The 14763-nt window shown below is 52.3% G+C and overlaps 1 protein-coding gene across 1 annotated transcript; it reads right to left on the bottom strand.

The window, feature by feature from the left end:
- Positions 1-3395: 3395 nt before the first annotated feature.
- Gpr4 (G protein-coupled receptor 4) lies at positions 3396-14183 on the bottom strand. Its single transcript, XM_057762267.1, has 2 exons — positions 14077-14183; positions 3396-5290 (listed from the first exon to the last, which is right to left on the bottom strand). The coding sequence occupies exon 2, from the start codon at positions 4575-4577 to the stop codon at positions 3486-3488; it is 1092 nt and encodes a 363-aa protein (XP_057618250.1). The 5' UTR covers positions 4578-5290; positions 14077-14183; the 3' UTR covers positions 3396-3485.
- Positions 14184-14763: the final 580 nt, after the last annotated feature.

Below are 14763 nucleotides of genomic sequence, written 5' to 3'. Positions count from 1 at the left end.
CAAGCAGGTGAAAGACGAGCCCTTCCTTCTTCCATTGTCCTTATGTCCCCTTCCAGGAGAAGGTGTGGCCCGGATTAAAGGTCTGTGTCTTCTAGCCCTGAGGTCTAGGTGTGTGTTTTCTTGCCTCAAGATCCAGATCACAAATGTGCCCTTCGTTTCTAGATTCATTAGTTATAGTCAAGTTGACAAGCAGGACTAGACATCAGAGGGGAGAGCATGTGCCACCCAGATGTCTAAATTATGATGAATGTCCAGATTATGAAGAACAGCTCTTCCAGGACCCTTTCTGAAAATGTGCAGTTGGATGAGGTTCATCATCTACTTTGGACAACATCTTCCCACTCATTTTCATTTTTAATTGTGTGTATTTGTGTGTGGGGGGGGGGAATGTGCACATGAGTGCAGTGCCCATGGAGGACAGCAGAGGGCACTGGAGCCCTGGAGCTAGTGTTTGAGGTGTTTGTGAGCTACCTGATATGGAGCTGGGAATGGAATTGGGTTCCCCTGGGAGAGCAGTACATGCTTTTACCCACTGAGTCCTCTCTCAGAGCCCCCTCGTCTCATTCCACAGACTCCCCAACTGAGGTCCAGGCTTCCATGGTAATCAGGGTAATGACACGGGGCTCCTTGAGTCCCAGCCCAGGGTCCTCTTTTTGTTTTGGTTTGATTTGGTTTTGTTTTATCGAGACAGGCTTTCTCTGTATAGCCCTGGCTGGCCTAGAACTCACTGTGTGGGCCAGGCTGACCTCAAACTCAGAGATCTGGCTGCCTCCTGAGGGCCGGGATTAAAGGCATGCCACCACCTCTTGGCTCAGGGCCATCTCCTAATCCCTTTTGCTGAAGGGCCTACTAAGGAGTCTAGGATCCCCGAGAAGGCTTTAGCAAACTTCTTCTTCTTCTTCTTCTTTTTTTTTTTTTTTTTTTAATTTTTTCGAGACAGGGTTTCTCTGTAGCTTTTGGTTCCTGTCCTGGAACTAGCTCTTCTAGATCAGGCTGGCCTCGAACTCACAGAGATCTGCCTGCCTCTGCCTCCCGAGTGCTGGGATTACAGGCGTGCCCCACCACGGCCCGGTGAGCAAACTTCTAAATTTATATGTAATTCTTCTTTTCTAGATGAGTCCTCAATTCAGAACAGCTTCCAGAACAAAGTAGGTGTTCAGTACATTTTGTTTTGTTGTCTGCTGTTGAGAAGACAGTCTCTGCCAGGAAGTGGTGGCGCACCTGTTTAATCCCAGCACTCAGGAGTCAGAGGCAGGCAGATCTCTGAATTTGAGGTCAACCTGGTCTACAGAGTGAGTTCCAGGACAGCCAGAGCTACACAGAGAAACCCTGTTTCAAAAAACAAAACAAAATAAAACAAACAAACAACAAAAAAAAAAACAGTTTTGCTACATAGTTTAGTCTGGCCTTAAATTTATAATCCTCTTGCACTGGCTTGGAGAGTCCTGGGATTCCAGGCCTGCACCACCATGCAGAGATAGCTCCATCTTCTCAGATTGGTGCCTTCTAAACCCCATCACTCCACTCCTCTTTACTAAGTGCTTTTTTACCCCCATTCCTCTCTCCAAGCCCCTCTTCTGTTCTCTGAAAAGGATTCTATGGGACTCTGGGATGAGGATGCATGTGTGTGTGTGTGTGTGTGTGTGTGTGTGAGATCTTCCCATCTTAGGGGCCTATTTCTACATCATATGATTAGCCTGAGGGCTAATCAGAGCTGGGCCCTTCCTTTCCCCCTCCTGCTTGGTGGAGCAACTGCCACAGCCGTCTGGATGACCCATTAAGCCACAAAGAGGAAGGGACACCATAAGCTAAGTCAGGCAGCCCTGGCCACCCTGGGGCGTGGGAATAGACACAGATATGGGAGGAACAGGGAGCCCAGGGTGGCCCCAGCACTGACTCACCGTAAGACCTTCCTCCCTTTGCTTTCTAGCCTCTTGAGTGACTGTCCTGGACCAGGGCCTGGGCTGGTTCCCAGAGGCCCTTTCCGCCCAGGCCCCTTGGGCACCCTTTTCCCAGAATGGGCCAGGGGCTCAAGTTACATAATCCTTTAGACCTTTGTGTTTTTTCCACAAAGTCCTCCTTCAAAATAAATCCTAAAAACTAGTCCCAGTGGTGTGGTGGCCCACACTGTTTAATCCTGGCACTCACAAGACAGGCAGAGGGATCTCTGTGAGTTCTAGGCCATTCTGCTCTACATAGCAAGTTCTAGGCCAGCCAGATTTACACAGTGAGATCTGTCTAAAAACCAAAACAAACAAACCCAACCTGGTCCTGGTGGTGAAGGCCCATCATCCCAGCTATTCAAGAAACTGAGGCAGGAGGATCATATGTTCAAGGCCTGGATGGGCTACAAAGAGAGCCCAGAACCTGCCTGGACTTATCAGGACTAAGGGAAGAGAGTGTGTGGCTCAGCCGAGGAGCACTCGATGGGAGGAGCCCTAGTACCAAAATAAATGAGGGGGAAAGCAGGGGCCAGCAGATGACTGAGCAGGTGAAAGCTGTTATCCAAGCCTGGGGACCCGAGTTTGAGTTCCTGGCTTCCACATGGAAAGAGAGAACCAACACTTGTAAGTTGTCCTCTGACTGCCATGGAATGATGTGGCAGAACCCTCATCCTGCAATAAATAAATAAATGTAAATAAAGTTGTCTCGCTGTGCTCACTTTGTCCTCATCCTGAGCCTCCTCTCTAAGCCAGTCCTGCTTACTACTCCTCCAGGCAGTCTGCCCAGATGCCCTCATCTGCTTTTGACACCCCTTGTCCTGCAAGGTCTCAGACTGAGAGAATGCAGTTTGTGTCAATCTCAGAAACTCTCTGCTCCACAGCAATTCACTCCTGTAAGATTAACACTTGAGAAGCTGAGAAAGGACCATGAGCTCAATCCAGACTGGGATAAAAAAATAACCATACTCTTTCTCTAAAACACAGGAAAGAATTACTCTCACTAGCATGAATTCTAGGCAGGAGCTCTACCACTGAGCTACACTGCCAGCCCCTCACTGGGGGATTCTAGGCAGGGGCTCTACCACTGAGTCACACCCCAGCCCCTCACTGGGGGATTCTAGGCAGGGGCTCTACCACTGAGCTACACCCCAGCCCCTCACTGGGGGATTCTAGCTAGACACTTGTGGCTAGACTACATTCCCAGGCTTTGTTGTGCTTAGTCTTTCAAGACAGGGTCTCACTTTGTGGTCCAAGTACATCGTGAACTTCCAAGTCCTCCTTCCTCAGCCTACCAAGTAGGTAGTAGGGGTACAAGTCTGTACCATCAGCCAGGCTCTTCTGTCTTTGTCTGTTAGAAACAGTTGGCTTATCACCTCATCCTAAACTCTCCATGCCAGTTAAAGTGAATCATTGGGGATCATGGTGGAAGATGACTGAGAAAGACACAAAAACCACTTTTTCCCCTTGTTTTATGAAGATTCACACGGTCATATTTACATACATTTGCATTCAGCAGAGAGGGGCGGGACATGAGGATGGAGCTCACTGTGCTGGTGGCAGCAGCACCTTCAGCGGCACCTGGTCCCCTTGGGCAGTCGGAGGCACTGCCCAGACAGCTCCGGAAGCCTTGCCGGTGGTGCTCCTCTTGGAGGTCAAGGGTGTCTCCAGGGTGAGGGAAGCATTGGCCATTTCCTGGGGCTTGTCGCTGGCCAGGAAACGCAGGAGGTTGTGCAGGGCCTTGGCCACGTCACTGCGGGCTCCCTCATTGACCAGGCAGTAGAGGATGGGGTCGGCCACACAATTGAGGCTGGTGAAGGCCAGGGAGCTGTGGTAGGCGGAGAAGACTCGCTCCTCGAAGCCACAGTCCCAGGGCCGACCCAGGTAGACAGCGCTTCGAGACAGCAGGAGGGCATGGTAGGGTGCAAAGCACACCAACACGATGGCGATGAGGCTCAGAGCCAGACGCTTGATCTTGACCTTCTCCTGGCGCTCCGTGGACACACTGCTCTGCACGGCCCGCAGGATGCCGCGGTAGCACAGCAACATGAGTGCCCAGGGGAAAAGAAAGCCCACGAAGACACGGTACAGATTCATCCAGGCCACCCAGCTCTCCATGGGGAACTTCTCGAAGCAGAAGGTGTGGTTGTAGCGATCTCGAAAGAGCTCATCGTGGAAGAGCGGTGCAGAGTTGGCGCCCAGCTCGGTGGCCCAAACCACGGAGCTCACAGCCACTGCTGTCTTGACCCGACGCAAACGCGCAAAGCGCAGCGGATGGGCCACAGCCAGGTAGCGGTCCACCGAGATGCAGCACAGGAAGGCAATGCTGATGTAGATGTTGCTGTAGAAGATGAAGCCGAAGAGCTTGCAGGAGCCGGGGCCATGGATCCAGTTGTCGTGGTGGAGGAAGTAGTCGACCCACAACGGCAGCGTGCAGATGTAGAGCAGGTCTGCGATGCTCAGGTTCATCAGGTACACGCCTAGCTCATTGCGCTGGCGCACCTGGCGGTAGGCCGCCCACAAAGCCAGGCAGTTGGTGGGCAGCCCCACCCCGATGACAAAGATGTAGAGGGATGGCGGGAAGAGGTGATCCACTCGAGAGTCCACGTGGCAGCCCTCCCACGTGCGGTTGCCCATCCTGGGCGCTGGGGCTTCCTAGGTTCTTCCCCTGGCCCGCTGGGGCTACAGGGCCACGGGGGGCGGGAGGCCATCGGGCCCCCTGAGCCCCCTCTTTGGAGGCTCAGGGGAACATCATAGGAGATGGTTCACGAGGGCAGAGTTCCAGGTTTGTTTTGTGGAAGGCTAAGCAAAAGGACAACTCGAGAGGACAGGATGAAGGTTGGACAAGAAGTGGCTCTAATGTCAATGGGAGTGTCTGTGCAAGCAATCAGACATAAAGATGGGAGCGCAGGAAAAAAAAACAGATGAAGGCGGTGTTTATGGAGGAGTTGAAGACACCACAGGTATCATGCTCACTGAGGTCTTAGGGAGTAAGCATGGGCACGATTAAGTACCAATGGGATGGAATGTTCTAGAAGACTCAGGAAATAATACAGGAGAGCATTGAGTTGGGAAGATGCAGCTTGGAGTACTGCATCTGCTAGGACGCCAGCAGGAAGCAGAGAACTATGTAAAGTCACCACAGTGTCCTCTGGGGATGGACAAAGAGGAAGGACTTGCTAAGGCTGGGGACTGTGGGAAGGGATGCTGGAAACAGGAAGATGAGTAAGCTGTGGAGTACAGGAGGACTGTGGGTAGAAGAACTCGGAAGAGTTGCTGCTGGAGGAGTTCAAGGGATGGAGATGGAGTTGTCCCATTCACGACCACATGGAGAGCTGAGCTGGGTAGGCCTGTGGGGAGAGAAAACAGTGGGGAAGCAGGCATGTTCGTCCATACTGGCCTCCCCCATACCGTCCCATTATTCCTGTGGAAGAGAAAGGGGATGCCCCAACAAAAACTGCTGGAGTACCACCCTAAGGAATAGATTCCTAAGAGCATGGGACTGGGGGTGTGTGTGTCAGACAACAGTGGGGCTTCTCAAACACATATTAAAGACCTAACATGCTGAGCACATTGTCCCGTGCCTTAGATCCCAGCAGTCAGGAGGTAGAGGCAGGAGGGTCAGGAGTTCAGTTATCCTCCCCACACATTCATCTGAAGCCATGAAAACCTGTCTCAGAAGAGCAGTGGGGGGTGAGGTGTGTGGAGATGGCTCGGCGGGTAAAGGAGCTGCCAGACCTTGCGACCTGAGTTTGAGTCCAAGTCTGCAGGTTGTTCTCTGAAGCCCACATGTGTAGCATAGCACACATGTGGACACGGGGTGGGGGTTGGGGGTATGGAGGGAGGGAGAGAGAGCAGAGGGGGGGGGAGGGAGGGAGGGAGAAGGAAGAGCAGGGGGGAGGGATGGAGGGAGGGAGAAGGAAGAGCAGGGGAGGAGAGATGGAGGGAGGGAGAGAGTGAGAGCAGAGGGGGGGAGGGATGGAGGGAGAGCGAGAGCAGAGGGGGGGAGAGAACTTGACAAGTTGATGCCAGAGGCGCCTTCCAGACCTGTCCAAGGTCCTGATGCTCAAGGTGGGACACTCAGTTCTTTTCCCAGCCTGCCTTTCAGTTTCTAGAGTCCCCTAGACACAAAGAGGGGTTGACAGTGGGACAGAGCAGGGGCTGTAGACTCTGGAAAGGTCAGGATCGTGAAACCAGGAGAAGCCTGGGGCTAACGTCAGCAGGGCCCTCACAGCCCTCTCCTTTCCCATGGTCCCAGTGAGGACCTTGGATCCATCCACTACCTTCCCTTTTTTTTTTTTTTCTGGGATGCTCTACAAGTTTAGAGCAGAGAACATTCATGCACTAAGCCCCTGATGGTCTGTACATTAGTTTTTTTCTGTCTCTCTCTCTGAGTCTCTCTCTCCTCCCTCTCTCTCTTTCTCAGGTTTTTTGAGACAGGGTTTCACTACAAGTTTGGGGAGCCTGTCCTGGAACTTGCTCTGTAGCCCAGGTCTGGCCTCAAACTCACAGAGGTTCGCCTGCCTCTGCCTCTTGAGTGCTGGGATTAAATTCCACCACTGCCTTGAACTTGCTACATCACTGGGGATGACCTTGAACTCCTTGATCCTCCAGCCTCCTCCACAGCGTTCAGCTCATAGGAGTGCACTGCCTTGCTCAGTTTGCACAGACCTGGGACTGCTAGCCTGGCCCCGGGAATCCCAGCTAACGCCTCTACCCATCTGTCGGCTGGCTTGTTGGATTGTTTGAAATTGGGTCTTGCTGTTTAGCCCAGGCTGGCCTGAGTGCTGGGACTAGAGGCGAGCACCACCTGGCCCAGCTTTATTTATTTATTTATTTAGTTAGTTTTTGGTTTTTCGAGACAGGGTTTCTCTGTGGTTTTGGAGCCTGTCCTGGAACTAGCTCTTGTAGACCAGGCAAGTCTCGAACTCACAAAGATCCGCCTGCCTCTGCCTCCCAAGTGCTGGGATTAAAGGTGTGCGCCACCACCGCCCAGCAGAAGGGGGCGAGTTGCAGAGAGGAAGTAGAGAAGCTTCCCTGACTGGGAATCAAACCAGGGCCAAGGCGGTGAGAGCGCCGAATCCTAACCACTAGACCACTAGGGAGCGACAGCCAGACTTTGACGGTCTGGCCCAGCTTTAAAAGCATTTTTGAACTCGGGAAGTAGAGGCAGGCAGATCTCTGAGTTTGAGCTCAGCCTGGTCACAGAGTGAGTTCCAGGACAGCCAGGACTACACAGAGAAACCCTGTCATGAAGAAAAAGGAGAGAAAGCCATAAAAATGAGATCATACATGAAAATCCGATCTAAGATAGTGAAAGGAGCAAGTCCATGTGGTCTGCGTGGAATAATGGAAAGTCACATCGAAAAAATCTGAGGACACACTTGAAAACCACCATTTGAGGAGCCAGTGTGATGACTATGTCAGGGAAGGCGCTGGCGACCAAGTCTGACAATCTTAGCTTTATCCCCATACCCACATGGTGAAAGGAGTGAATTGGATTTTAGAATTTCTCCTCCACGCATTTTCCTTGGCACATAACACCTGTCTCCGGTCCTCTAAAGAGGTGGGGAGGGGCGGGGAGGGGAGGACAGAGAGATAGAGAGAGAGCAGAGAGAAGCTGGTTAAATCTACTGGACAGAGGAGGACACTGTAGTCCACTGAGGACAAGGAATGAGCCTGGAGTCACACAGCAAATTCCCAGAAGTCTACGTCTTTCTTTTTCCCAAGGAAAGTCTGTCCTGCTTTACCTTCAGATGGACCCTGATCCATGCCTGGCTCTCTAAACTCTTGCTGGCTCTATGCTGCCCTTGCTGCTCAGGAGCCTGGGACAGCATCTGTTCTGCCACTCTCCCTCCCTCAGTTCATTTCCCAAGCTGGCCAGGAAGATGTTGCTAAAGGAATCTGCTCTTGTTCTTTTCTTCATGAACCTCCAAAGGCTTCCAAGAGGCTGGGGGAGTATCTCAGTGATTGATAGAGCCCCTGCCTAGAACCCCCTAGTGAGGGGCTGAGGGTGTGGCTCAGAGGTAGAACCCCTGCCTAGAATCCCAGTGAGGGGCTGAGGGCATGCTCAGTGAAGGTCGAGCATTTTGGTATGTGCACGGTCCTAGGTTCTACCTGCCATATAAATGAATGGACTTAAGGGAAAAAACGGAAACTCTTGGTGCTTGGTACAGGTAAGGAAGGAGACTTTTCCCAGTTAGCCTGAGCTGCCTTACCTGCTTCTCCCTTTAGCATTCTCCAAGCCAATGAACTTCCTTCACCACAGACCTCTCCGCACTCTCTTCCTGACTGGTCCAGGACTTCTTCACCCCTTCACGAGTCTCCTCCACCCTCACCACCATCTATCCCTTCACAGCACTGTATCTTGGGGGACAGGGACCTTGAGTGTCACGTGGCCTTGCACGCGGTCGTGCTCAACAAGTCATTCCAGAAGTCGGGAGAGAGCATGCCACCCTGGCCAGCCCTCCTCCCACCATGGCTCGCCCTCTCCTCCTTCTTCACTGTACCCCAGGCATCGACAAGTCCTGGGGAGACCCATGGGGAAGAAGTTGCATGCTGGGAGATTAAAGGGCAGGACCCATCTGCCTCCTAATTGACTTGAAAAGGTCAGGCTGTGTCCTGATCCCTAAAGCCAGTCCCCTGTAGGGGTCCCTAGACATCTACCATCTCCACCCCAGAGGTGGAAACTTCTGGGCCCTTTGGAGATGGAATGGGAAGGGCTTGTTCCTGGGTAAACAAATGGGAACCAGCCCAGTCCACTGTCAATCAAAACCTCCCACCCAGGCCAAGTCGTTACTGTTGTTGTTTTGTTTTTTGAAGACAGGGTTTTTCTGTGTAGCCCTGGCTGTCCTGAAATTTACTCTGTAGACCAGTCTGGCCTCAAACTCAGAGATTCGCCTTCCTCTGCCTCTTGAGCGCTGGGATTAAAGGCGTGTGCCACCACCACCCTGTCCCAAGCCAAGTCTTCACTAAACCTTTCCAGCTCTGTCTCTGTCTCGTCTGTCCCTCTCTCTCTTGTCTGTCTCTCTCTCCCCCCTCTATCTTCCTCTCCCTCTTCCTTTCCCTCTCTCTATCTCTCTTTTCATCTCTCCCTTCCCCTCCCTCTTCCTCTCTTCTCTCTCTGCCTCCCTCTCTATCTCTCTTTTCGTCTCTCCTCTCCTCTCTCTCCCCTTCTCTCCATCTCTCTTTTCATCTCTCCCTCCTTCCTCTTGTGACATCAAGGGGATCCTTTGCCTCTAGAAGTCCTAATTTCTGCAGAAGTCAGGTACGGTCTTTATCCTAACCACATCACACAAGGACATCTTTGAAAAAAATAAATTATTGTCAGTAAAACGTGCAGTATTTGGGACTGGGGATATAGTGCAATTTTAGAACGCTTGCCCAGAGTCTCACAGTAGATGCTGGGGTGTGGCTCAACAGTACAGTGTTTCTCTAGCATGCATGAAGTCCTGAGTTCAATCCCCATGACCCCCAAAAGAAAGAGGTCTAGGCATATAGCTCAGCTGGTGAAATATTTACCTAGCATGCACAGAGCCCTGGGATGAATCCTGGGATAAATGAGACCCTGTCTCAAAAGGTAAAGAGAAAGAAATTAGTGGACTAGGGATGTGACTCAGAGTGCAAGGTGATACCTGCATGCAGATTCTCAGCACCCACATAAAAGCCTGTGACGGAGAGCTGCATGTCCCCTCAACACCCTCCCCCCCCACAGCCCCAGGTCCCTGCTGAGACTGGAACGGGTACACAGCAACAAACATTCCTGGCAGGCAACGGAAATGAACTTCCCATTGCCAATTTCCTCCCAGGGAACAGAGTCTGGTATCCACCCTGTCCTCAGCCTACCTGAGTCATAGGGAAGCTAGGCATTGGGCAGAAAGGCACGGACAGACAGACAGACAGCCCGACCTTTCTTCTTCCCTGCCCGACATCTGGCCACCGTAACCCCCCGACCCCCAAGTCATCACAGAACCTTGATTCTTAGAAGTCCACGGTACAGGCTCAAGTGGTGAGCTCTTTCTTCCTGGTGCATATGGGGAAACTGAGTTCCAGCTGTTTTTTCCTTTGAGCTAAAAGGTGTCTCCCTCTCTATTTTTTTCCTCTCATTCCCATTCTCCTGTCTTTCTAGGGGCTTCAGACCCCTTTGGATATCTGTCAAAAATGAGAATTTGGGTTTTTTGCTGCTGTTGTTATTTATTTATTTATTTATTTATTTAATCTTATTTTTGAGACAGGGTTTCTCTGTGTAGCCCTGGCTGTCCTGGAACTCACGCTGTAGACCAGGCTGGCCTCGAACTCAGAGATCCACTTGCCTCTGCCTCCTGAGGGCTGGAATTTAAGGTGTGCGCCACCACACCAAAAAGGGACCTTTATAAAAGTGACTGTGGAGGCTGGGGAGATGGCTAGTGGGTAAGACCATTCATTGTGAAAGCAAGAGGACCTGAGTTCAAATCCATAGCACCCACTAAAAGCCCAGAATGCCCTGTGTGCCTGTGGCCGCAGAGTTGAATAGTGGCAGGTGGGTGCTAGGGGCTGGCTGGCTCTGCAGTCTAGTGCAAACAGTAAGCATTGGGTTCAGACCTCAAAACTGAGTGTGGGTGTGGGTGAAGACACCAATATCCTCTGCTAGATCCCAAATTAGAACTCACCTTGCATGCACGCACGCGCGCGCGCGCGCGCACACACACACACACACACACACACACACACACACACTGACTCACTGTGGCTGAAGTGGCCCCTTCACCTCTTGCCCAGCCCCAGTTGGAGTCAATGTTATCTTAACCTTAGTGAGTCTTTATTAGGGAGGTGCATGACCAAATTTTACAGTCGCCCCCACCCCCAAGCTCAGGTTCCTGCAGGAAGGATAAGTTCAAGCATGACACAATATTTGTGGAGGATGGGAAAGGTTAGCTTGAACCCCAAGCCCCAGCAGACCTCAGCTACTAAAATCAGAAAAAAATCCCTGGTCTCACAAGACACCTCTGCCCCCCAATCCTGCAAGATTCAAAGACATGGAGAGTTGAAAAGCCAAGAGAAAGAAATGATAGGAGCCTCCCCATCACCACTCCTTAGCCCACCCACCACTTTTGTTTCCGAAGCCACTGGGCTGGCTCCCCCTCTTTCCCTCCACCATGGGCTCCCAATCTCCCCCATTCTGGAGGCCCTGGGGGACCAGCCAGCTCCGGTCTACTCATTAAAGCTGAAATATGATCAGCGTGTCTCGCTGCCCACCTGGTGCCTTGGCAGCAGGCGGAAACGGTGACGGGGGTGCAGTCAGGCCTCTCCATGTCCTGGCTGGGCCTCAGTTTCCCCATTTCTATTAAGGAGCATCTGTCTCTCTCCCACCCCTACCCTGGCTGCTACGCCCACACCAACCAGCAGGAATGTGGAACTGTTAGAACTACCCTGCTGACATTCTAGAATCCAAAGGTTCTCAAGTCCCGAGGTTTTTATGGCCAGCCCTGTTTGGGGTCGAATGTTCTAACATTCTAGAGCCTTGGTTCTTTGCTTTCTGTTATTATTATCCTCGCTTTTGCCAGCACGCACCCTTGTCAGTTTCCAATATTCCAGGCGCCTCCCGGCCCAAGATTCTGAAGTTCTATTGTTAGAACCCTCTATGATTTCAAAAAAAAAAAAAAAAAAAAATTAAAAAAAATAAAACACACGCTATGACTTTCATAATCTATTATTAAACTCTGAGTGATTTTTATCTTTTTTCCAGCAAATGAATACACGTTTCCCTTTTCACTCTTTGCAGAAATGGGAACGCGTTGTAAATAGGTGAACCCCACTTCCTCTTTTCTCCCTGTTTCTACTCTGACTTAAAAAAAATGAATTCTGAGATCGGGCAGCTGAAAGTTCACAGAGGCCGGGCGTGGGGTCAGGATGGCTGATCACCACCTTCAACGCCCCCCCCCCAAACCATATTCTCCCACCTCAGCGAGGGAGTCTAGGAAACCATGCTGCTTCTGACCCCTTGTTCACGGCCTGGCCTCGTCCCTCCCTTTTCGCACCAGCTGAGTTATTATTTGTCTAGACACAAACCAAATTATAGGCCCTGTCCTGGTTGAACCGTGAGTGGGCTTGGAGGGGGGGGTGTCAGGAGACAGGGGTGGAGTTAATCCCCTTGGTTTGTCTCTTTACCCCCGAAACTCCTCCCCCAAGCCTAGCAGGCCACCTCTGGTCCCTTTCCCTTTCCACCTGCAAACCCTCAGAAATACCTTTTCCGCCACCAGCCACCCAGACCCAAATCTGGCGCCACTCCCTTCTCACTCAGTGGAGGACCTCATTGCCCGAATTAATCTGGTTTACCGTTAGCCCAAGAATCCAGGTATCCAGATATGGCCAAGGGAACCCAGGTCTCCGGCTATGGGCTACTGCTGGACAAGAGTCCCAACCCTCGGGGCTGGCAATAACTCACTTCTGCTCTAGGGCCTCAGTTTCCTCGCTTGTAAAATGGAAGGGCATGGCCTACATGGTTCCCACATGTCGTTTGTAGCATCCAGCCATGAATACCACGAACCAGTAGGTTGTGCTTGTCTCAAAGGGTCTCAGCATCCTAGGTCCCACCATTCAAAGACTGGAAGGCAGGGTCTCATTCGGCCCAGACTGGACTCAGACCAAGGTTCCCCCACCCCAGCCTGGGTTACATGTGCGCTACAAGATTTTTTTTTTTTTTTTTGAGACAAGGTGTCATATAGCCGGGTCGCCCAAAACTCTTATCCTCTGTCTCTAGTGCTAGGGTAACTGGCAGGTGCCACACTCCAGGTCCCAGGGCTCCTGGGTGATCTGAGTTTGGGAACCCTTCCTCCACCTGTCTCACCTATGGATTCCCAGGAGGATCCCAGTGGTGCCCAAACCTGAAGACAAGTCCAGCCTCAGAGACCCGGATGGTAGGGAGCCCTTTAGGTAGGTTGGGGGGGGGTGCGGCTCATTAGGGGCTCTAGAAAGACTGCAGGAGTGTTCACCATCTTTTACACCAGTGCCTCCAATGCACATCCAGCTTGTCTCTCTCTCACACACAAACACAAAGAGTTTGGATCCTTCCTTTTCCCTATTTGAGGGGTGGGGTACAGAGTTCAGTCCCAGGGAAGGGGAGCGAGGCAAAGCAGGAAGGGGTTAACAGAGACCCAGCCAAGTCCTGGAAGGGAGGAAGTAGCGGAGGGAGTCTAACTCCCCCCCAGCCAGGAATTCCTGAAACCGGAGGGTGGGGTAGGTGTGACCTCAGAAGCCACGGGGTGACTACAAAGAGGACACTGGGGTCCTGGTGTCACTCAAAGTCTCTTTGCCTTGGATTGCAATCACACTGACCCCTACCCCAATCCTAAAGGGCCTCACTACCTGAAGGAAATAAGTTCCTCGATGTCGTAGGATTCAGGGAGAGACGACAGATAGACAAGGGAGGCTGGAGCCGCCACAGGAGCGTGAGAGCACCAGCGAGCAACAAGATCAGAGAGTCCGGTAGGGGAAGGGGTCTCACAGAAATGCGATGGATAAAGAGTTTGGGATGCGCGGAGAGAAGGAGGGGTCCCACATAAACGGGGGTGCGAAGGCCAGGGTTGGGGCAGAAGGTACTCAGAAACAGGCAGGGAGACTCCAAGGAAGTAGAGCCTCCTGGATTGTTGCTGAAGAACACCTACCTACAGCCTCAACATTTAGTGGGTTGAGGCAGGAGGATGGCCAGTTCAAGGAAAACCTGTTAGCCTGGGGTTGTCCCACAAATGCCAGCGGGTGGAACGGGTGTGGTGACCCACACATATAATCCCGGTTTACTCTGAAAGCTGAAGCAGGAGGATTGCAGTGAGCTTGTGGTCAATGTGGGCAAGAAAGTGAGCTCCGAAAATTCTCTCTCTCTCTCTCTCTCTCTCTCTCTCTCTCTGTGTGTGTGTGAGAGAGAGAGAGAGAGAGAGAGAAAGAGAGAGAGAGAGAGAGAGAGAGAGAGAGAGAGAGAGAGAGAGAGAGAGAGAGAGAGAGAGAGAGAGAGAGAGAGAGAGAGGAGGAGAGGAGAGGAAGGAGATGTAGGAAAGATAAGCTCTGCGGAACCGAGTGGCGGGGAGACTGAGGCATCGGAGCGGCCACCCAGAAGTCTTGAACCTGGGAAGGGGAAGAATAGAAATGGAGGGGCAGCACCCACCTGTGCGACGGCTGAGCTGGGCGACCGGCGTCCGCGACCTGGTCCGGTCTCTGCGCAGCGCGGGACCCGGCGGGCGCCCCCGCGGGGCAGGAGACGGCGACAACCCCTGGCCCCGGGCTGGAATCGGGAGCCCAGGCCCCGCCCCAGCCGGGCCCGCCCCCCCCGTTAACCCCTCCACTGCCGTTCCCCAGCACCCCACCGAGCTCCCCCACCCTCATAAAGAACTCAGCCCTGGCAATCTCACCTGCTGCTTCAAGGTTGCATCCCATTAATCCCTTAGTTACCCTCTCTCCAGCTCCACACTTTCAATGTAAACCTGCTTCTGGGAAGGGAAGCTTGGTTTGGGACCCTCCTTCCTGACATTCCCGTCTTTGCCGGCCTCAGTTCATAACCTTCTCTGTGTCCCTCTAAGGACTGAGGACAAAGGGGTCTGTTATGGGAGCCGTGAGATATCTCAGCAGATGGAGGCACTTGGAGGTAACTCTGAACTCAGTTCCCTGGACCCAAATGAAGGAGAAATGGCTCCTGAAAAGCTCTCCTCTGACCTCCACACTGTCACGGGTCAAGCCGCCTCAGATAAAGAAATGTAAAAATGCAAAAGCTTAAATGACAATCTGTTAAGTGTCCACCTCAGACATCAGGGCCACAAATGGAAGGAGCCTTGGGGAGGGGTGTGGGGGTGTGGGT

Source organism: Chionomys nivalis, chromosome 2, assembly GCF_950005125.1.
Source record: "Chionomys nivalis chromosome 2, mChiNiv1.1, whole genome shotgun sequence".
NCBI lineage: Eukaryota > Metazoa > Chordata > Mammalia > Rodentia > Cricetidae > Chionomys > Chionomys nivalis.
This window is presented reverse-complemented; position numbering and strand designations above follow the sequence as displayed.

Excerpts from the sequence above, each read along its gene's own strand:
- Gpr4 (XM_057762267.1), bottom strand. The coding sequence starts at position 4,577 with ATGGGCAACCGCACGTGGGAGGGCTGCCACGTGGACTCTCGAGTGGAT.